We start from the raw sequence: 23,836 nt of genomic DNA, 5'->3' as shown, positions 1-23,836 counted from the left end.
CGTTGCTTCTCCTCTCAAGTGGCCTTTTGGTTTTCGGGAACTAGACACCGTCTCCCTCTGGAATAAGTTGTGGAAACGTCCCAGCCCAGCGTAGATTTATTGGCGCACACTGACAGTATCCTCAGCACCACACAAAATAGAAGATTTATTGATTTGTTTGCTCTCTCTATAAAAGCCATTTCCTCCATACAAGAGAGAGGGTAAGAGGATGTGTGCCTGAGGGGTCGCATCCGAGGAAGGAGGGTGAAATAGAACAGACGGGCCCGGTGCTGCAGACGGAAGCCACGGTCACCGCTCATGGGCTCAGAGTCTCTGTTCTTTCCCTGCTGACTTCCTGGAGTGCGTGTGAGAACAGTCTGTCAAGCTGATCGACGCGTGTCATGAAACTGAATGTTGAGCAGGCAGAGCCCATTTTGCGCTGGGCTAGTGAGCGGAGGTGGGGGAGGGGAGGCACAGAGCTGCATCGTGGGGACAGGTGGGGAGCAGAGCCGTGCAGGGAAAGAGCAGTGGGGGAAGGGGCAGAGCCTGGGGGGAGCTCTGTGGAAGCTGGGGAGGGGTAGGAATGCACAGCTGCTGGAAAGAGCATGGGAGAGGAGAGGAAACCAAAATACCACTGGGGAAGGTATCGAGTTTCGCTGAGAAAGGGGTAGGAAGGGAGCAGAGAGCTGTTCAGCCTGATCCTGGGGGGGGCTCAGTGGTGCGGGGGAGCTGGGGGCCTATAGATGGCCAGACTCAAAAGTCTTGAACGTTGTTCCAAAGGCGCCCCTCAAGACTGGCTCACTCTCATCTCACCTTCGACCCACAAAGCCCTGGGAACCCGTGGTGGGTGATTCTGAGGCTGATTTCCTAAAAATATCTGTGGTTCCCACAAGACACATATATCCATCCCTGTCTCCTGTAAGTCCTCCATGCTGACAGTATTCCTGGACTGGATTTCCTGATCCTCTTGAAGTCGGACTTTCAGCTTCTAGAAATACTGGGAAATGGAAGTAGCTTGGCACTTAGTACCGTGCTCACGAGATATCTTTTGAATTAAAAAAAAAAAATAGCTGGGAAGAAAAGTCATCCTCTCTGAGAGCAGAACACCAGCAGTAAGTCACTCTCTCCTGCAGTCTAATTTTAGAGAGCAAGTGGGTTTAAACTGCTAAACAAACTGCTTATGGAAGACTGATTTTAATGAGGAGCAGCTCTAGCCTGAAGGCCAATCTCCCTTTGACAAACAAGATGGTTCGTATCAACCTCCCTCCCCTGCTAGAATAGCACAAAGTGGTTTAAAGACAGCCTGTCACTGTGGGAAGAGAATAGTCTTTTCAGAAGACAGACCTGAGTTCAAATGCTGACTCTATCACTTAACAGCTTCATGATCTTGGTTGAGCTACTTAACCTCTCAGATCCTTACCTCCTTCACTATAAAGTGAGGGCTGTCGTGAGGACAGACCGTGTACGGAAAGCACCTGACACTTGAAAGAACCCCATTGGCCATAGCGCTTATCGACGTTTTATTAATCAGTTGCAGTAGAAGAATCAGGCTCTTTTCATACTAGCCCTACGATGAGCTGAGTTGATATTAGGTAAAAACAAGAGTAAACCACAATGAGTAATTAACAGTGGAGGAAGGAGGATAAGTGCATAAGGACAAGAGCCTGGGAGGCCAGATTTGCTCACCTGAATCACAGCGGTATAGTTAGCAGGTGTAAATACTGGGCTGTTGTCGTTCACATCAGAAATATCAATGTTGACAGTGGCAGTTGAAGACATCGCAGGAATGCCGCTGTCTGCTGCCTGGACGAGCAGGGAGTATCCGGACACCTGCCAAAGCACAAAGGGCCGACAGTAAAGAATCACAGCGCTTGCTTCCTTCCGGGCCCACTCCGGCGCTGCAGGCTCACAATGCTTTGCTGAAGATGAGCCACCTTCACATTGAGTCTTTAGACTGGGGTTTTTCAACCTCGGCACCAACTGGCATTTGGGGCCAGATAATTCTTAGTTGTCGGGGGCGGACCTGTGCATTGCAGGATGTTTAGAAGCATCCCTGGTCTCGACTCACTAGAAGTCAATATTGCCTCTGCCTGCTTGTCACAACCAAAAATGTCTCCAAATATTGCCAGATGTCCCCTGGGGGTAAAATCAGCCCGGGTTAGAACCACAGCTCTTGGCCGTTGTTCAAACTATAACAGTTGTCACAACTGATCTGTCCTAAGTATTAGTTTTGATACTTTGGGAGTATATTACGGGCTTCTATTACCCAGTGAAGTCTTTCTACTTTTAAGTGTCATGCCTATGGCATCTTTTTCCATATTTAAATTTCACTTTGAAGACACATATTTTTGGTCAAAAAAGACAGTGTTTAGAAACTTAGTTTAACCTCGGACAGAGGAATCTGCTGGATCATTCTTTCTGACCTAGATACCTTCAGGTCATCCTTTTGTATCTGCTCACTTAGGGTCAATGCTGTTCGTGAAACCAGGACCACAGGATCCCGATGCTGAATATACTTTTCTGCCTTCTTGCTTTGGAAGGACCAAAATTCAAACCATCTAGAAAGACAGTTTTTTGCTTTTTCTTTAAAGCCTCCATAAATAAGAAAATACCAGCATCTACTGGCAACAAATTCTTTCTAAGTTCTAGTGAAAATACTTCCTGCTGCATTTCAGTCCATCCTTATTTACTCCCATTATTCAATGTGTGTTTTTTTGTTGTCGTTTGTTTGTTTGTTTCTTTTTTTTTTTTTTTTGGCTGCACCTCGAGGCTGATGGGATCTTAGTTCCCCGATCAGGGATTGAACCCAGGCTACGGCAGTGAAAATGCAGTGTCCTAACCACTGGACCACCAGGGAATTCCCACTCCCGTTATTTACAATGGAGAACCTTCCTACTTATACTCATGGAGTCCGTGCCTGATTTCGGTGAAGGGCTGGGTGTGGATGGGAAGGGAGCATGCCTAAACTAGCTTACCCGTTCCCGGTCCAATTTCTTTTTAACCTTCACAAGTCCCAAGACAGGATCCACAGCAAATTCACTGTCTCGATCTCCATTCACAATGGAAAATCGAATCTGTCCATTGGGCTGGCTGTCTGCATCTTCTGCTATTAGCTTCACGGGACACAAGCAAAACAAAGCAAAGACATGACACGACAGACAGAGAAAAGGTTTATTCTTAGGGTCCCAGGTCTGTACAAATGGGCACAGCTCTGAGAGTTTTCTTAGGCGCTCTACTCACCAATGCCAGTGATCATGCACCAGGGGAAGAGATTTGGGGTTGGCCGAAGGAGGAAAGCACCATGACTAGAGCTGCCATTTTATTTATGTTCATTTTTATCTGCCTACAGACTGATGCTTGTTAGGCCTGATTTTCCTCAGGCCTTGAGCCAGTAAAGATAGACCCAAAACTAACTGATAGGGATACTTCGGTGATTCTTTCCCAATTCGGCAAAACAACGGTCTCTGCCACTGAGTCAGGTATTTTCTAAACTTATGCATTTCCATGTTAAGGAAGTCCAAGAAAATTCCCTTTCCCACATGGCAAACACACAGCCCCACATTGGTGATGCTGGGGCTTATATGTATGGAAATCGTCTTGTAATAGTTTCAGGCCCCAGGAGAAATGGCCTGGGACGTCTACCTTGGATGTGTAAAGAATGAACACCTGGTGCTGCAGGAGCCAGATATGAGGGTGGATGGAAGGGACCTCTCCCACCTAGGGGTGATGAGGTTGCTGAGGACGGGACTGACTCACTGTTCCCAAATGTAATTTCTATGTCTAAGAGAACCTGTGTCCTCCTAATACATAGCTTGCTCTTACTGGTATAGAAAAAATTCCTTCCAGAAAGAGCTCCTTTAAGAGTAACCAGTCAGTCTTAAGCTTGATCCCATTTGTAGCTGCCCTTGTGTATGTGTGTGTGTGTGTGTGTGTGTGTGTGTGTGTGTATTTGGGGGTGGTGGGAAGGATTTTTTATTCTGTCCTTAGCCATCTACTAACTTGTCATCCAAGGTCACAAACTAGTAGGAGCTATCATTAGAAATTCATTCCATGGTCTGTTTTGTTTCTCAAAAAAATACACTCCTGGGAGGAAAGTGATGAGGGATCACTTACACCTTGATATAAATGAACTTTATCAGACCCTTTCTGACAGACAACGTGGAGAAGGAGCAGTTGAAAGACTGGTGTCTGACTAAAGTTCTTGGGGACCAAAGGACACTGAAAAGAGAAAGTGCGAAGAGAATCCAAGATAGACTCTGCTCACTTTTTCACTCTCTTGAGGATTATTACTCCCAGATATCTGGACCACCCCCCTGGCACCTACCAAAATGACGGAGTCCCCGACCAAGGCGTCTTCACTTATGACAGCACTGTAGACATCTTGGCTGAACTCGGGAGGGTTGTCATTCACATCTGTGAGGTTGATGTTGACAGTGGCCATGGCACTGAGGGCGGGGGTGCCCCCGTCTTTCGCTTCCACCACCAGGTAAAACTTTCTGCATAATTCATAGTCCAGGACCTCAGACACAGAGATACTCCCTTTGAAGGAAAATGGGGAGCTTTAGATTTGATTAGGAAAAACTCTGGTCAGCAGTCCCACAATCATGGTAATATCTGTAACATCATTTCCAGCCAAGAGTCTGAGATATTCAGGAATTTGTTTACTTAATGCCCAGCTGAAAGCAACCCAGAGTCTGATTAATGCTGTCAGTTAAAACATTGCTATCCATCGGACACAATGCTGAAGAAATCAGGTCTTTGTATGCTTCTGCAATAGCTTCTGAACTTCCCTCAAGCAGCCTGAAAATCTCAGGCATTGTTCACCCTCAGGCAATTTGGGAGGAGAGACAGGAGCAAGCATCCCCGATGAGCGTCTCCCCAGGATTCCTCAAGGGGACCCAGGCAGACTGAGAATGAGTCAAGATGCGTGGACGTGATGGTATGACCCCGTCCCTCATCAGTAAGTATATACTTGCAGACTTAACCTAAGCCTTAAACTGGATTAACCACTAAGGCGCCTCCCCTACTTATAAGGTGCTTTTCTAAAACTGTTATAGCACAAAGAGGACAAAGACCTCAGAAAGTTCAGGATATGGTGATGTGACGGAAAAGGAAACGCTTGGGAATCCGTTGCCAAATAGGAAGTGTGAGTTGAGTGTCTACAAGTACAGAGCAGAGCTAATACCCATGGCAGAGAGTTGCTTAAATTAAGCAAGTAGAACAGGTGGAAGCAGCTAGCTGGGGGCTCCTCCACGAGGGGCTCCTTGAGCGCTCTTTCCCTCCCATCCTAGCCCTTTCTGGTGGGCGACCCAGTCCTGCCTTCTGCACTTGGTAGCTGGTCATGGTACCATCTGCAGAGCAGTTCTCAAGGGCATTTACCTCTCTCTCCCACCTGGAAAACAGTCACTAGGACCAAGGTGAGTACATCACATCTGTTCTCTTTCCAGACAGGCAGCTTCTCAGGGAGCTAAGCCTGCCCTTCTACTTAAGGTGAGAAGTAGAAGTCGTACCTAAAGCAAGAGCCTCTTTCTCTCCATAATTATGTTTTCTTAGCAGTTACCACCCCTAGCGCTTGATTTTGCATCCCAGCCTCGTTATCCAGAGCCAGATTTAAACAGTACTCAACCATTTCCCCATGGTGTTCATATACAATGGCCATAACTAGACATGCTAAGGCTAACACTGTATTTAAATGAGGAAAATCCCCATACATTTTAATTTGAAGTAATGCACTTAATAAACAGAGTTACTGCTGGGAGAAACTGCTGCTGCAATCTCTCCATTAACGTTTCCACCCTCCTATACTAAGGCAGGGACTACATGTCCTGCAATTTTTGCACCCCCATGGCATAGCAGTGCTATATAGAGGTTAGAGCATGTATTCCAGAGTCAGGGAGATCTGACTTCAAATCCTGGATCCCTGCACCACCCACAACTTACTCACATTGGAAAAATTAACCTCTCTGAAGCTGATTTTCTCATACAGAAAATGGGAGAAATAACTAATGACTTAATAGGAAGCTGGTGTATCTGCCATGTTAAATGAACATTGCTAATTGCGATAGTTTCTTGCTCATATTTCTGGGATTATCCAACAGAAAACAGACCTCCTTTGCCCTCTTGCTCAACAAGTACATATTCCTTGAGTGATGATGGAATTGTGTCCAGTGGCCAGAAGGTATGAGAGACTCTCCTTTCTTATCTGTGAAATGGGGCTGCCTTGCTTATTCATAGGGGGATAGGTAAACAAATAAGAATATCCACAAAAAAGCTTTGAAAATATTAATATAAACACTCTTTGAAGATGCAAGGGTGTGCATGTTTACTTTTCAAAGAATAGCCAAACTTTTTTCTGAATTACCCTCTTCGTTTACTCGGAACAGCCCTAATAGTTATTAACTCCCTGAGGAAGAGAAAGCCCTAGGGTTCTATTTTTGTTCTCTTGGTTTCTTTGTAGACATCTCTTCCCCAGGAGATGCCACATCCTCCCCCAGAGTTTGAAAAGGGCGTGGTGAGAAATGGCAGGGTTCTGACGAGGAGCAGTGAGCTGGAATCAAATACAATGCCCGTTCCAGCCGGCCGCGTGCTGGGTGTAGAAGGCCTGAAGGTCACCTTGCCGATCGCTCATTAACGTCTGCCTTGGTAGGTGACCAGAGAGTGGCAACCTGAGTGTGGATAGTGGCAACTGGAGGCTAATCCCCAGGGGCAGTTCCAACACAGAAATATAGGGCCCAAGTAACAAAAACAAGCAAACAGAAAAGAGAGAGAAACAGACCCTCAGGCTCCGTCTGCAAATACTATCTCCCCACCTTGAACCACATTGCTGTTCCCGAGCTTGCCAATCTGAAAAATCCTGGAGCCAACCTAGGGGCCAAGTATTTGCCCAGTGAGCCCACAGCAAGGAGCTGAAACTTAGCAGGGGGCATCCTTGGAACAGAGTGTCAGAGGGCACCCTGGGGTGGGCATGCAGGTCCTGCTATGAGAAGACTTGTTTCCACCAAGAAGGGCGGCTGATGAGAGGGTTAGGAGGAGAACCAGGGTATAGGGACGCCTTGGATTCTAAGTTGGTTGCTGTTTACCCACCTGTCTTTGGGTTGATCCTAAATTTCCCTTGCTCATTTCCAGACCGGATGAGGTACGTAATCTCGGCATTTGTGCCTATATCTTTGCTGGTGGCAAAAACAACAAGGACTTGGGTGCCAGGGGAGGTGTCCTCAGGCACCGTCACCAGGTAGTCCCTCCTCTCAAACACGGGGGGGTTGTCGTTAATGTCCAGGACGGTGATGGTGACAGTGGCCAGAGAGGACAGGGCCTGGCCGGGGCTCTGGTCGGTGGCCTGCACGCTGATGCCGTAGGAGGACTGTTGTTCTCGGTCCAGAGGCTGTTCCAGCATGATGATGCCAGACGAACTGTCGATGGAGAAGAACCCGTCGGCCGAGTCGGCCAGGGAGTACACGACCTTCCTGTTGGTGCCTGTGGGAGACGCGAGAGCGTGAGCGGAGGGGGGACGCAGCCGGACGCTCTCTGCACTAGAAGATTGTGGCTTTGATGACTGCCTAAGGGCCACACGAAGAAAAACGGTAACTATGGAAACCAACAGCTTTGGTCCTACGACGACTTCAGTTTATAGCAAATATACAACTGTACCAAATGGCAAAGAAACGGAAAATATTGGTAACAAATATCAGAAATAGTTGGATCTAAAGCAAAACGTTTTGCATGCGTGTGTCACGTTGTTAGGAGTCCTTACTTTAATGTTTTCAAATAACTGACCAACTGTCTTGATCATGTTGGAGAAACTGACTTCAATTCTTCTGGCTCGTGTGGCTTGGACAAGTTACAGTCTTTCTTACCTGCCTAGGCCACAAGTAAGATGAAAAATGCTTTGAGAACAGTAAAGAACATATAAACTATAATTATTCAAGGCCTCAAGCAATTTCTTCGTATCTTTATAACCTCCATCTGAAACTGTTACCTTGAGGATTACTATGCATCTCCTAATGAACAGTCCAGCAACTTAATTAAAAAAAGCAATAGTTGGGTCTTCTTAATATATTAAAGAACCCCATGCATCCTTAAGAAAAACTCTAAGATGCCAACAGGTATAAGGGTCAAAACGTGCCACAGAAAGAGAAATTCAAATTAATTAATTAATCCGACAGATTTTTATCTAGACTCTATCAGGCACTATTCCAAAGGCTAGAGATTCTCATAACGGACAAGAGTCGAACATTTCCTGAGGGAAATTTTTACTTTCTGGTGCGAGCAAATAAGAAATGAACAAGAACAATTCACTTTGTTATACAGCAGAAACGAACACACCATTGTAAAGCAATTATACTCCAATCAAGATGTTAAAAAAAAAAAAAAAAAAGAAATGAACAAGAACAAAGAATCAGTAAAATACATGGTATGTTAGGGAGTAAAAAGGGAGAAAAATGAAGCCATAATGGAGGGGGAATCGTGAGTGCTCGGGGGGAGAGGGAGTTTGGGAGCTGGAGGGAAGGGTGGTCCTTTTAATACAGGTGGTTGGAAGTTTGGCATTTGAGTGAAGACCTGAAGGAGGGGAGGGAGTGAGCAGTGCAGATATCTGAGGAAGAACACTGCAGGCAGAGGGACCCAGGCAAGCCTGGGGTGGGAGCCGAGCTCCTGGGGTGGGAGCCGAGCTCGTGTGTTTGAGGAGCACGGGGGAGAGGACCAGTGTGACCAGAGTGAAGAAGAGAGATGCAGGAGATGAGAGCAGGGTGGTGACGCATTGGGGAGCAGATCGCCCGGAGGGGTGGCGGTTGGTGGTAGTTGGGAAGTGCTGTAGGGCTCTGAGGAGGGGAGTCACATGAAATGAATTAGATATTAACAGGATCGCTCAGGCAGCTGGTTATGAACAGAACAGCAAGACAGGCAGCAGAGACCCACTGGCAGTCTCCTGCAGGAAGACAGGCGTGCGATAAGGGCAGCTGGGACGGACGGTGGTGTTGGAAGGGGTGAGAGGTGGTCGGGTTCCAGATGTACTCTGAACACGTAGGTGTGAGAAGTGAGGGGCCCTAAATGTATTCTGAACTTGGAGGTGGTGAGAATAGATCGCTTTCTCACCGTGGAGCTGGCAGGATGTGGGATGTGAACGAAAGAGAAGATCCCAGAATGACTCAGGTTTGGGCCCGAGCGACTGAAAAGAGGGACTAATCATCAGCTGCCATGGAGAGGACTGCGGGAAGACTAGGATTTGGACGAAGATTACAGGCCCTGTTTTGCATCGATTAAGTGTGAGATGGACATTTTATATTTAAGTGGAGGTTCAAGTAGGAACTTAGCAGAGGAGGCTGGAGATCAGAGGAGAGGTCCAAACTGGAGTTACGTTTTTGAGGGTCTTCAGCATTCAGAGAGCCAGCAGAGCCATAAGAATGGATGCGGTCATAAGGGAATATAAAGGGAAAAAAAGAAATACAGTGGCCAGTATGCCTAGAGCACCCCATCAAAGGAGGGAGAAGATCTAGTCAGAGGGTGGTCTCCAGTTCCATGACTTTTAAAGAAATGCACGTAGTTATCAAAATACCATGTTACCTTAATATATACTAAAGCTAAAACCTATCAACCAGGAAATGTTCATTAACAACCAACAAATCAGTGAATGATGATTGGACCAACTTCTGATTCTGAAGATTGATTTAACTGTTTTCATCCGAGGAGATCAGCACTTCAAAATGGTATATAAACCTCAAATTCACTAGGAGTTACAGTTTATAAGAAAGAAAACATAACAACTTCATAGGCTGAAAAAGCATCATGGTGATCCTAAACGCTCTTAATGAAGACAGTCATTAGTCATGACTTTAGCTATGACAACTACCTGAAAATGTCTTTTGCGAATCATGGACCCCTAGAATATAAGCTCTTACAGGGAGGGCCTGTGCACTGTCGTTTCCTACTATACCATCTCACCATGGGGACAGGCCTTTGGCAGTAATAAGAGTTAAACATTTTACTCCTTCAATGTACAGTTTCCCTTAAGCCAAAATTCTAAGCAAACCGATAAAATCATGTATCTGGAGGGAATGACAGAAATTGCATTATGTGGCTTTAACCAGAAGGTCAACATTGAGCGTTTGTTCATGGTTCCATTCCAGAGAGTCCATTTTATTCAAAGTTTCATCATTTACTTTTATTTCTCTTTCAAAACTACCACCCCGTGATATATAAACATCAACCTCTGATTTTATTGGTGCCAGGATGAAAAACAAGAAGTCTTTGCTCTTTCCTTGCTGCCCCTTGAAATAAGGTCCCAAAGCAGGTGTTTTAGGGATGCTTTCTGGCTACTTTTACAGGTGGCTGCAAGATTAAACTTCTCAACATAAATTCCTGGGGTGAATACACAGAGGACCGCGGAGGTGATCAAGCTTGCACCTGAAAAGCAATAACCCTGCCTGGGTGTCGGAGCTGACTGTGTACCCTGGAAGCTGCCTTGACTGACCGGATAGTGTCAGGACACCTCTCAAAGGCACAAAAATGCATTTACAGAAACACATCAGTGATTGAAATAAATACACCACATGGGTTTTCAAATCACACACACGTTCCCTGGGGATTTGACTCCCAGCCCCAGCGTATGGAAGAGCGCTCTTACCAACAATAAGATGGGGCAGGAAGTTCATGCAGGATCTTTCATCTGCTGACAACACCCACTTCACTGATGCATAAACCAAGGGCTGAGGGATTCTCCTGGTGCCACTAGCATACGTAGGTAAGCAGGAGGGACAAAGTCCTATGTTCAGGAGATCTGCTCCTGGATAAGCTTCCTCTTCAGGCTTGAAGATCACGTAGGAAGAAGGCCATTTCTGACCCTGTTCTGAAAGCCATAGTACTCCAACCCGCTGAGTTAGGAGACGTAGGGGCTGGGTTTGCACACTGCCGCTCTCTGTGGCAGCAAGGCCTGCAGGGAAGGTGCTTTTCATGACTGCCTGTGTTTCCTTCACTGGGACAGATAGCTGAAATCTAATTAAAGATATTGCCTGTGTCCCCAGTCTGCAGATTTCTCTCCCAGCCCTATTCAGAGGCCCTCGGCTCTGCTCAGACCCCCAAGCAGGAGAGGCCGTGTTTTCCGAGCTTCCAGCTCAGCCGGCTGGCCCTGTTGTTGGAACCCTGCATTTACAAGGCTGACATTGATCAGTCACACGAAGACCACGGCTCCCCTCCGGGCAGGTTCTGTTCCTTTAAAGCTTGGTGACAGGGAGTTTCTGCTTTATCACAGCAGAAAACCATCCCCAACAAGTTGCTGACCCAAACTCCCCCCACTCCCCATACATTTTGCTTCTGACAGTTATCTTGCGCATTCACACCAGGAGGAACAGGGAGATTTACTGTTTACCTCTCCTTTCTGTTACCGGTCAGACTTATATGAAAGTAAGACTAGAAAAGGTTGGGGCAGGGCGGGCACCCAAACCAACAAACCTGCTAAGTGGTATCACTTGTGATTTGGTAGTTCTGAAGAAAAGAGCAGGATATATTTTTGGAATGTATCTAACCTCCAATTTAGACACAATTGCAACAGATTTCAGTGGTTTCTAGAAATCAAGTCAGATGCATAAACGCCAACGTGCAGGCAATACTTTCAGTGGAGCACTCGGGTCTTCTGCTGTATTACCAGGCAATGGGGGCTGTCTTTGTGAAATGAATGCAGGTCCCGTCACTAAAGTGGAAACTTTCTATCCACGGGCGTTTGATAAATGCCATCCTTCAAATCACCAGCTTTTCGCTACGCACCCGGCAGAAGAGATGAACCCGAGCAGAAGACTTGCTTGCTAATTGGTCTAATGCTCTCACTGCATGTCACGACGTGTTATATTAAGGTATAACATTAATCCATCATTTCGCGTCTGTGTTTTTAAGTACGTAATTCTCTTCTCCAATTTGCGCTTAATTTAATGAGGACGGAGCTACTTAGCTTCTTAAGATGCTGAAATGCCAGACTACCAAGAGAAGTATGATTTTCATTGCACGTGAAGTTTCTGCACGTTAACTGTGGCACAGGGAGCAGGCAGGTCTTCAGAGGATTAAAATCAAGTAAACAGAGAATGCTTAAAATCCCGATTTGCTCAAAGGAAGTTAACAGGTAGTGGCATTTTGTGGAGTGGGGTGAGAGGAAAGAAATAGCATGTACAAATTCCCAGAGAGAAGGCTATGAAATCCTGGGGTGGGTGGGTTGCCAAGGGCATCTATATTCCCTCCCTTGGAAGATTTCTAAATGGAGGCTAGGTTCCTCTCAACTGGGCCAAATGAAAAGAGGGACCATTTGGGGAGCATGGACTGTACAGAAAAGTCAAAGTTTTAAATGCTTAGAAATGAAGGCAGCGTGGTGCAGTCTTGGAAGACAGGAGATCTTGCTTGTAGCCCATGGGTTTCCCAAGTATACTCATGTAGCTTAACCTTGTTGGGTCTCAGGTGTCTTCATTTTTTTAAATTTTTTTATTTTTTTTAATTTTATTTTTGGCTGTGTTGGGTCTTCGTTTCTGCGCGAGGGCTTTCTCCAGTTGCGGCAAGCGGGGGCCACTCTTCATCGCGGTGCGCGGGCCTCTCACTATCGCGGCCTCTCCTCTCTTGAGGAGAACAGGCTCCAGACGCGCAGGCTCAGTAGTTGTGGCTCACGGGCCTAGTTGCTCCGCGGCATGTGGGGTCTTCCCAGACCAGGGCTCGAACCCGTGTCCCCTGAATTGGCAGGCAGATTCTCAACCACTGCGCCACCGGGGAAGTCCGGGTGTCTTCATTTTTAAAATGATAGAACCTAGTCCATTGAAGTGTAAGATGATCTTCCAGCACTCTGATTCATTTGCAAGTTAAATTAATGGAGTTGGTTTCATTTTTATTTTCAAAGGGCTGACCCTCTCCTCCAACTGGCCATTAAGTTGCTGGACCTGGGCATAAATGGGCTGAGTCACCAAAGGAAAAGGCCACATTAAACCCAGTGATCATGAGCTCTTGGACTTTTCTGGATGGGATGAAAACTTAACACAGTAGTTTCATACCATTCAGTTACATGTTGAGAGTTCACACATATAGTTTACAGCAAGGCTTTTATACCTCAGTGAGAAATAACGTCCACTGCTAGGATCATCCGCAAGGATCTCACCTAGTGTCAGAAGAACTCAGCTTGATACTTGAGATTGTTAGAGATGTTAGAACCAGCACCAAAACCAAATGGCCAGAGCAGCCAACACAGCAAGTACACTGAGACTTTTTTTTTTACCTGGTCTTTAAAAATGTTTTCTCCCCTCCTTCTGAGATCAAGCTCCCTGGGCTTAAGGAACCCTCAAGAGCTCTGCTCTTACTCAGGGGGTCTCATGTTGGCAGCTGCTTTGACTCTGTCAGGGCAGGGCCGTGTCTGTGACCTTCACACTCTATCCTCCAGTGCCTGCACAGGATCTGGCCTGTAGGCGGCACACAGAAAATGGGGGTTGTACTAAATTGCTGTAAACTGGCTTTTCTAAAGGGACTTGAATTTATACAGAATAGATATCTGGGGAAAAAGTAATTTGAAACAGTCTCAAAAATCATACTCTAGAAATACTTTTAAGTTTCGTTCTAATCATTTGCTTTCATATCAGCTTGATTGGTATACTGAGGTGTCATAATTTATGTACAATAGCCTGAACACATTGAGTGTCTAGCGCATAAATTCTGAGAAATGTACATCTCCGTGGAACCACTATCCACATTAAGATACAGAGCATTGCAATTGCCCTTTACAGTTCCTTCATGTCCCATGGCTGTCAGTGCCTCAATCCCATGACCTAGGCAATCTAATAACTTGTTTTGCACCAACACTTTCTCCCGCCTTCATGAATGTCTATTTATCAGTGCTTGAAATCCCACAAGTACATTTAGATTTCAGTCTTTAGGACCCAGGCGTGGTGATTAAGGCACATTCTTATTTAAGCTATAAGGATTACCTTTTGAAGAAAAATGCTGAACAAAGCTTTGGTTCTTGAATATGTCATTGCATTCCTTTGCAACAGCCTTATCCTTAAAATATAGTACTTTTGAGAAGCACAAGGGTTCTGTCTTTCTCACCGGAGGCCCTGGCTATGACCCTCCCATTTAATAAGGATTTGTCAAGTGCCACTTGTTTGACTATTCCAGGCATCATACTGAGGTGAAGTGGAGCCCAAAAGATGCTTCCCTAATTCTAGGAGCTTAGCAACTTGACAAGGAATTATGTAAACTATTAACTATGTATTAAAGTAATATCTTAGCTATCAGATAGTTTAGGGTTTCCTGCATGTCTTCCAATCCTACCTGAACTGGAATGTTGAGTTCTTTTGATTCTACCTCTGAGAGACCTCTTGAATGTCTGTAGCCGGGGCTCACAGTCAGGTAAGGTTCCACCTTCTCTCACCTACACTGTTGCAAGAGACCCCTAATTGCAAACTCGGACTCCATCCCTTCCTGGCTAAATTGAACCAGAGTTAAGTTCCTAAAACGCTGGGTCCAGTCCTGCCCCCCCTACTCAAGATAGTTACCGACTTCTCACTTCTTACAGCAAGAAGTAAAAACAATTGAGAATGGCTTTCCAGTCCTTTCCAGTCTGGTCCCAACCCACACTCTCCATGTCATTTCCTGCTCCACTTCCCTGTTGGATGGTCTACTCCAGTCACTCCTGAAGACACGCTCACATGTACTCCTGCAGGCCTCTGCTCATGCTTTCCCTTCTACTCGTAACATCTTTTTCCCCGCCTGCACTTGTCAAAATCCTACATATTCTTTGCAGGGTCTCCTCTGGGACAGCTTCCTTAACTTCCCCAGTTGCTCCCTTCCCTTTGCTTCCTTAACATATCACAGAATACTATATATATCATTAGGTAAAAGTATAAAAGAGTATATAGTGACACAGAAATATGTTTGCAAGCCAGTGAAAAAAGCAGGTTACAAAACAGTATCTAGTTTAGAAGCCCATTTTTGTAAAGAACAAGGTGGAAGTGACTTCTATCAAAATGGTAACAGTGGTTAGAATTGACTGTTTTTTTCTTTTTGTCTGTCCTTCCAAATTTTACACAGTGGCCACAGATCATGTCTGTAATAAGTAAAAGAACTATTATAAAACTCATGTACATAGAAAATAATTCTTTAGTATCAATCTTAGAGAGTAGTCAAATTTTCAGCTTATTTTCCAGGCCAGTTTATTTCTCAACATACATACTACTTGAAATAATTGTAGAAAAAGTATTTTTATAAGATTCTTTTTCTGGATCTTTCCATTCCTCATTTTAGTTTTTGCTCAGAAAGGCACTGACTTTACTCAGAAAATCACTTTTTTTGGGTCAAAGTTCTTATTATAAAGTTATTTCAAGGGATACATTCTTAAAACTATTTAATTAAGCAGTAGAAGAAAGTTGCTAGCCTCAAATTCTTCTCTCATTGCCTGTGGGAGGCAAATAAAATTCTATCCCAGTGAAAGAGCTCAAACTGAACGTTCTTTTCTGTCTTTAAAATATGCCTTCAGATAGGAAATAAAGCAGAAAGTTGCCCTGAGGAGGTCCATGGAATTGCAATTACTTCTGAAGTCAGAAATGACTTTTTAAATAGACTCTCTAATTATGTCTGCTTTAAGTGCCTTTTAAAAGTTTTTCATTGGGTGATAACTAATCCTGGCACATTCCCACGTGCAAAATACCAACTCTGGGGGTCAGTAGTCCCTTTTGACTCTTTTTGAATAGTCAAAAACAAAAACAAAAAAGACAGAAGGCAGCACCAGCCACAGACCCTGACTGTACCATAAACTTCTTGGGGACTTGTCAGTTGGGCTGGTACCGGCTCTGCTGGGAAAGACTGGCCACATGATGTGAGTTCTCACAGAACATAAAAATGCAGTGTGTGTGTGTGTGTGTGTGTGTCTGTTTATCCTTCATAAATTCATTTATTTATTTTTTTATTGGGGTATGGTTGTTTTACAACGTTGGGTTAGTTTCTGCTGTACAGCGAAGTGAATCAGCTATATGTATACATATATTCCCTCTTTTTTGGATTACTCAGCCATTAAAAGGAAGGAAATTGGGTCATTTGTAGAGACGTGGATGGACCTAGAGTCTGTCATACAGAGTGAAGTAAGTCAGAAAGACAAAAACAAATATCGTATATTAACGCATATATGTGGAATCTAGGGACACTTGTTTAAAAAATGTTAACAAATGACTTATTTACAAAACAGAAACAGACTCACAGAGAAAACAAACTTATGGTTACCAAAGGGGGAGGCATTAACAGATACACACTACTATATAAAAAATAAACAACAAGGACCTACTGTATAGCACAGGGAACTATATTCAATATTTTGTAATAACCTGTAATGGAAAAGAATATATATATATGTATATATATACACATACATATACATGTATATATCCGAGTCACTTTGCTGTACACACCTGAAACTAACATAATATTGTAAATCAACTATACTTCAATTACAAAAAAGGGGGAAGAAGTTCAATGCAGCCACAGCCGAACATTAAACCAACACGGGGCCCTTCTAAACACGGGGCCTTGTACAGTTGCACAGGCTGCACACTGATAAAGCTGGCCCCATTGCCGAGACTGCCTTCTGTGATCCCTCAAAAGTTGCAGCTCATCAGGGTATAACTCTTTCAAGCATCTATGGCTTGGCACTTTGCTAACTGGGATAGTCAATAAATAAATTAATAAATTTACTTATTTATTAATAAATTTATTACTTCATTTTATAAATAAATTAATCCATCAACCATGTACTCAAAACTCCATCTCTATTGGGGCACAGAACTTCTATGCTGAACTGCTATTCAGCAGCAACGCTAAAAATGTTTCCTGGGTGGGTTGTTGACTCTGACCGTTGGATCAATTCATTCATCCATCCAGTGAATATTCACAGGACTTCTGCCATATGGTAGGCACTGGGGATACAAAGAAGAGGGTCACAGCATCTCTACCCTCAAATGTCTCCTATTTCTCAGGAGACAAACATGTATATAGCTGATTGTTGGAGAGAGGTGGCCAGGGGAAGTTTCCCAGAGACGGAAACAACTGAATTGAACCATGAAGGAAAGACAGGAGTTGTCAGGAGTACCAAAGTGGGAAAGTGACAAGAAGAAAGGGCATTTCGGGTGATGTGAACATACGTGAAGTTAAGAAAGATGAAATTGCAAGTGGCACTCAGAGAAGGGTTAAGGGATCAGTATTGCAAAATTATACATTTAGATGGGCAGGTGCTGAAGCTGTCTGTTTTCAGAGCTGCTAGCAAATTACCAGAGCTGTTATAAGCAATTATAGCTACAGTAAATGAAAAACTGGGCAGAAGTTAATGGATAAATTAGCAGAGAGAGAAGAAGGAAGATTGGAAGGGGTGAGATGGAGAGGGTGTGTGGGTGGGAAGTGCTATGTAATATGGGAGAAGTTATTCCAAGAGCTCCCCACTGATGATGGACAACATAATTGCCCCCGTCAAGGAGGCTTCACAAGGTGAAATGACAGCATGTATCCTGCAGCAAAGCTGATAAGCACGCTCCACTGACCCTCAACATACCCTGCAGAGGCACCAAGCCAAAGCTGGGGTCCTTGGATTCTGCACAAAATGCTCAGGGGTGATTGGAAATTCCTCCAGACATCTAGCACTCCCTTAAACCCATCCTGTGTACTGCTGTGTGTTGGATCAGGATTGATTCAAAGGAGCAGCTCAGAAGGCTGTTACCAACCTGTGGCATCTATGGATGAGACAGCGTGTGAACGTGTCAATTCACGGGACTGAGTCACGGAGATCAACTCTTAGAAATCAGAATTCCCTGCCTGTAGGTGGCCGCTGAAACAGTTCACTAAGATACTCTTTTCTGAAAGGAATGTGCTGTTTAATTTGACAACGATTGTTTTGACCTCCCCCTGCTTGGAAGGTTTTAAAAAGAGTAATAATAATAACTTATATGTGTCCAATGCAAAGACTCCTAAACCAGGCAAGACATCACAGTCAACTACAGAAAAAAATGTACATCCAGACCCATCTCAGACTTCCTGAATCAGATTTTGGAGATGGAGCCCTGGCCTGTATGTTTATTTAAACTCCCAAAGTTTATTTTTAAAAACTCCCAAATCAGTTTGTCTGATTTTTGTGTGTTATTTTATCTCTGCTGCTGGATTCTGGATTTGGGAGGGGGTAGTTCCTAGGGCCCTAATCAACTGAAGGCATCCTATTTTCTTGGGCATAGGGGAGGTCAGTCCATTCCCAAATTAAGCCCCGTGTGACAGAAATATGATCTCCAATGACTGGAGAGGGGAATTTCCAGCCTCTGAGATTCCTACACAAGGGAGCCCAGGCTCTGTGTGTAAAAACACCTGAGACAGGAATCCACATACGTTCTAGACATGACGTTAGGGAATTTAGGTGGAATGTCTACTTAGTTCTCCCAACAACTTGGCAGTTCAGCAGACATGTATCGAGCATGTACTGGTTGGCTGGTGGCTTGCCTGCACTGGTGACTGGGCTGGTATGCCAGCCGTCCAGGAGCTCACGGTCTGCAGAGAAAGCAAGGAATTAATATCTCATTTTTCCAGGGAGGAAGAGGAGTTCAGAGGGGTTGGGGAACTTATTTAAGGCCAGACCGTTAGTAAGGGTTGGAACTGGGATATTTAATCTGGTCTCTGATTCCCAAAGCCCCTTTGTGATTCCCAAAGTGACAGGACAACGTGACCCAGAGGTGATGGGGTGTCACAGTCTGCCACGTAGCTGCATGTATTGCAGCACATGTCCTGATGCCGGTGGAAGGGAAAGAATTCAGGGGGGGGGTTTATGGCACCCGGAGCTCTTTACTCAGGACTAGTACCCATTTTACAGATGCCTAGGGAGAGGGCACAAGCCTTTCTGAACTTCAGTTTCTCCATCTGTCAGTGGGAGTATCAGGGTCTGTCCTATAGCCGTAGCAAGATTACATGTGTAAAGGTTTGGGGCTCTTTGGAGAAAGGCTTCAAGCATGAGATTATCTTTTTTGATATCTACAACAGACAAAGGGCTTTGGCTACAATGTGCTCCGGAGAACGGCTCATGTCTCTGTCTTTAGGGGGATTATTTAGTTTTTACAAACATTTTAACAGTTTCTCAGCTGCCTTCAAAGATTTAATACTTCAGAAAATAGCAGGGCTTGAAAAGAGAATAAATCATAAAAGTTCTTAAAAAAAAAAAAAAGAAAATAGCAGGGCTTTGGGGAAGGAAAAAAAACCATATTAAATCACTGATTTCTGCAGCTTAGAGGTAATAATTTCTAAGGCGTTAAGGAAAGACATAGAATACATGATACTTAAGAGCACACAGGCTGACATCAGAATTGAATCCTTCTCGAAACATCTTCTGGAATATATATATTTATATATGTATAACTGAACCACTTTGCTGTACACCTGAAACTAACATAACATTGCCAATCAACTATATTTCAATAAATTTTTTTTTTAATTTTAAAAATAAAATAAAATTTTCATCTCTGTCAGAAGAATTGATGAAGCTATTAAAAGCTATTAAAATATATAAAAAAAACCCCCACAACATCTTCTGGTAGAAATGACTAGAGAATAGAAAAGGGCAGTGCACTGAGGTGTCAGGGTACCCTCCTTTTAGATCCAGCTCTGCCACTAATGAAGTCATCTTCATCTCTGAGCCCCAGTTTCCTCCTCAGAAAAAGAAGGGTTTTGACTGGATTTAGTCTCAGGGCCTTCCCAGCATAACACCCCAAGATCCATAAGGACCATGATTCACAGGAGTAGGCCTAGTGCCCCAGGGAGAATCCACGAATCCAGGAGAACAGCAGCAAAGAGCAGCCAACAGTTATGACGTCATCACTCACCCTGCCCACGCCATGGCAGCTGTGTTCCCAGACTGACTGAGCCACCTCTCCTGGAGGGAAGGCCCTGTTTCGATTGCCCCTGACCCACTTGAGCCCTCTTCCCTCTGGGTAAAGCCTGTGAAAGGATAATGGCTATGGTGGGGAATTCTTAAGGATTCGTGGGTAGAATTCAGGAGGTCCATGAACTTGCACTAGTGCATTAGTTCTCTATTGCTCCATGCCAAACTACCCCAGAACTTAGCAGCATGAAACAACAAATATTTAGTACCTCATCATTTCTGTGGGGCAGGAATGGCTTAGCTGGCTGGCTGTGGCTCATGGTTTCTCATGAGGCTTCAGTCAAGCTGTTGGGCAGGGCTGCAGTTTCATCTGAAGGTTCCAGTGGAGGCGGGCGTGGGGTCCACTTTCAAGCTCACTCATGCAGTCGTTGGTGGTCCCCAGTCCCTCGTCATGTGGGCCCCTCACCGGGCTGCCGCACCATATCCTAGCTCTCTTCCCCAGAGTGAGCGATGCAAGAAGAGAGTCAGAGGGAGTGCTTTGCCCAGAATTGTGTCCCCCACCAAATCCGAATGTTGAAGAACTAACCCCTAATATGACTGTATTTAGAGATAGGGCTTTTAGGAGATATTAAGGTTCAAGAGGTCATAAGGGTGGGGTCCTAACCCAACAAGATTGGTGGCCTATAAGAAGAGGAAGGCAGAGAGAGCTCTTTCCCTCTCTGCACACACCAAGGAAAGGTCACGTGAGCGCCCAGTGAGAAGGCAGCCACCTGTGAGCCAGGAACTGACCATGCGGGCACCCTGAGCTGACATCCAGCCTCCAGAACTGAGAACATTAGTTTCTGCTGTTTAAGCCCCTCAGTCTATGGTATTGTGTTATGGCAGCCCAAGCAGACTAATACAGAGAGCATGCCCAAGAGGGAAGTCACAGTCTTTCTGTAAGCTAATCTCAGAAGTGATATCAGCCATCACTTCTACCATATTCTATTCATTAGAAGTGAGTCAGGAGTCCGTACGTCCAGCCGACTCTCAAGGAGAGAGATGGGAAGACCAAGAGTTGGCGGGGGGGGTGGGGGTGGTCGTTGGGGGTCATCTTAGAAGTTGCCTACCACCGAGGGAAAAATTTACATCTTTATTTTCATTAACCTCTAACTGGATTTAGCACAACATTCAATGGTAAATGTTGGCAACTGATCACTGTAGTATGAGCAGCAGCTGTGCTTTTGTAACCAACAGAAATCACAGCTATTTTCATAATTTATAGTTGTGGCACGTACCCCCTTGCTTACCACTACTCCAAAATATAAAAGTTATGAGATCTACTGTGCTAGATCTTATTTAATGTATTAAGGCAGAAATTCATATTACTGTATAACAAGCTTACAAAATATTTGGACCCCATTTCTTCTGTAACATTTTGTATTTTATTTTATGAATTGTAAAACATTATCCTGAGACACGATCTGTAGGTGTCACCAAACTGTCAAAGTACTGGTGGCACAAAAAGTTTAGGAATTCCTAAGCAAGTGGCTCTCCAAGTGTGGTCCTGGGACAGCAGCATTAATATCCCCTGGGAATTAGTCCAATTTCCAACAAGCTCTCAGGTGATACTCTTGGTCCAGGGACCACTTTTTGAGAACCACTGCCCTTGACTAAAATATAACTATTGATATCTGTTAACCAAGTCTCCTTTGGTGCCACTAACTAGTTTTTCTTTCAGGGCAAGTTAACCCTTCAGAGTTTATTCATATGTTAAATAGAACAATAACAAAAATATCTGCCAACCTGCAGAAGTTGTTGTGAGAAGAGGAAATAATGTATCTGCAGTACTTGCCATGGTGCCTGGTATGTAGTAGAAGCTCACAAAGTAAATGTTATTAGTCGTATTATGATTATTGTCATTTAAAATTCTTACCAAGCCCCAGTCTTGCCTTTTGGGGCTTAAGAGTAGGAGAGGAGAGATATGCAAGCAGTTCCATGCAAGGAAAATCTTGAGATGTTGCTGGAGATTAGATCAGGATATCCAGCTGCAAAGAGGGCAGATATGGCTCAATGTAGTTCCCTCCTTTCTAGTCACTCTTGGGTGAGCCTCTCACTTACCCTTCAAGGTTGGCAAAGCAAGCACTACTCCTGTCCTTCTAACATTATACTGATAGAAGAGGAAACTGTCTGAGGGAGACCAGTTACTGGCCGAAGGTCATGAAGCTTGCACACAGCATAGGGCACTAATCATCCAGGGCTTTCCCCACACCCATGTGGCCTCTTGATCTCTGGTTACTAGGAGATGTGTCCCTTAAGGACATTTAGGGATTAACCCCATGATATGCAGGGTCCAGAGGAGGCCAGGGGTGCTGGCTCAGCTGAGGTATGAGGCTGCCAAGAAGCTATCTACTTGGGAAGTCCTAAAAGAGAAAAATGGCAGGCCACCTGCATGCCTCCATTGTGGGATACATGGGTACCTCCAACTTCCTTCACAGACTCCACAGACTGACACTTCTCTCTGCCCCACACAGCCGGGTGCCAAATGCTATGGAAAGGAATGCTTCAGAATTTACCTCTTTTGCCAGGTGTGACATTTTTCTTTTGCTTTTGGGGCCCAGTGTAAAGGTAACATATTCAGCTAAGTCCTTCCAAGAGTACATGCTGAATGGATATTTGTTTTCCTCCATGAGACTAGAAGGTGATGATGAAAGATTTAAAATCAAACTCCATTACAGGGACCTCCATGAGACCAGAAGGGTGACGAGGGAATATTTAAAATCTAACACCATCCCAGGAGTTGAAGCTTTGGCTATCATATCTGAAAGTAAGGGAGAGCTCCAGTAGACAAATGTTTCTGACTCTGACAGACTGGTCTGAATGACCCTCCCTCAGACTTCATCCCAGGACGATGCAGGAAACAGCCAGCCCAGAGCGCTCGACCCACATGCTTTTCTGTCATCCTTCCAGCACTTTGTGGTGCACTTAACTCATCTCTTAGCTGTTCTCCCTGAGTCTTTTTTCACGGCTCAACAAGTGGCAGCCACACAGGCTAGGATGTGTCAGAAGAGGCAAGAAACAACTGGAGAGATTCATTTAAAGTGGTTTGGTCAGAAAGATCTCTATTTAATAAGCCTCAGTGGTTGTTTTCATGAACATTCCTCTCAGATAAATAATTTCCTGCTCCTTCATGAGGAGCTACACGCTCAGAGCAAATGATGCTCTGAGATACTGGGCCGGCCCTTCATTCTAACCAGATCCATTCTCTGGAAAACCAAGTTCATTCCAGCTTCTGCCCCATGAGAGCACGCTTGGAGTCATGATGCCATCTATCTCCCTCGTGAAATTTGCGGAAAATGAATCCCCAACAAGGACTGCAAGCTTACATTACTACAGTGAATGACAGTGCAAAATTAAGGACGCTGAGGGCTGCTGGAAAACAAACACTTGGGTAAAAATGGAAAAGTTCTGGGAATTCCCTGGTGGTCCAGAGGTTGGGACTCTGCACTTCCTGGTCGGGGAGCTAGGATCCCACAGGCTATGCGATGCAGTCAGAAAAAAAAAAATGGAAAAGTTCTGGCAAGAGATACGTGTTCTCTGTTTCTTTCCTGTTCTCTGTTAATATGAGGATCTAACTATTAACTTTAGAGGGGAAAGCATCATTCTGGAAGACTCTGAGAGAGAACTTCTCATCTCTTCTATTTATGTAATTCACTCTACTGGTTGGGTCTGTTCATTTCTATAACCCAGCACCTACAGAGCCCTCAGTGGGTGAGGAATTTCTCTTCCCCATTTCTTGGTGACTCCCTCTCATGTTGCCTTTAGCCCCTGAAACTAGCTCCCTTCCCTCACCTCAGAGTGCCCAGCCAAGCTGCCGCCGTGTTAGTCTCCTCTTACCACATGGAGATGTCTGAGGGTGGATGTGTGTCTCCTACCTGGGTTATCCTCAGCATCTCCCTCTTAGTTTCTTCCTTTGAGTGTCAGGTTTTTTTTTTTTTTCTTTTTGCCCCTCTCCTTCCTTTGATTTCTAAG

At 44.7% G+C, this 23,836-nt stretch overlaps 1 protein-coding gene across 5 annotated transcripts in view; it reads right to left on the bottom strand.

Moving 5' to 3' along the window:
• Positions 1 to 23,836, bottom strand: part of FAT3 (FAT atypical cadherin 3) — a 717,681-nt gene that overhangs the window by 55,341 nt on the left and 638,504 nt on the right. For all 5 annotated transcript variants that reach the window (XM_057553401.1, XM_057553405.1, XM_057553404.1 and 2 more), the window contains 4 exons: positions 7,063 to 7,452; positions 4,304 to 4,518; positions 2,955 to 3,092; positions 1,666 to 1,809 (listed from right to left, as the gene is read on the bottom strand). In XM_057553401.1, coding sequence (XP_057409384.1) covers positions 1,666 to 1,809; positions 2,955 to 3,092; positions 4,304 to 4,518; positions 7,063 to 7,452 — 887 coding nt within the window. The remainder of the gene's footprint in view (positions 1 to 1,665; positions 1,810 to 2,954; positions 3,093 to 4,303; positions 4,519 to 7,062; positions 7,453 to 23,836) is intronic.

Source organism: Balaenoptera acutorostrata, chromosome 9 (assembly GCF_949987535.1).
Source record: "Balaenoptera acutorostrata chromosome 9, mBalAcu1.1, whole genome shotgun sequence".
Taxonomy (NCBI): Eukaryota; Metazoa; Chordata; class Mammalia; order Artiodactyla; family Balaenopteridae; genus Balaenoptera; species Balaenoptera acutorostrata.
Note: the sequence above shows the minus strand (reverse complement) of the source record. Positions and strands in the feature narration are given on the sequence as shown.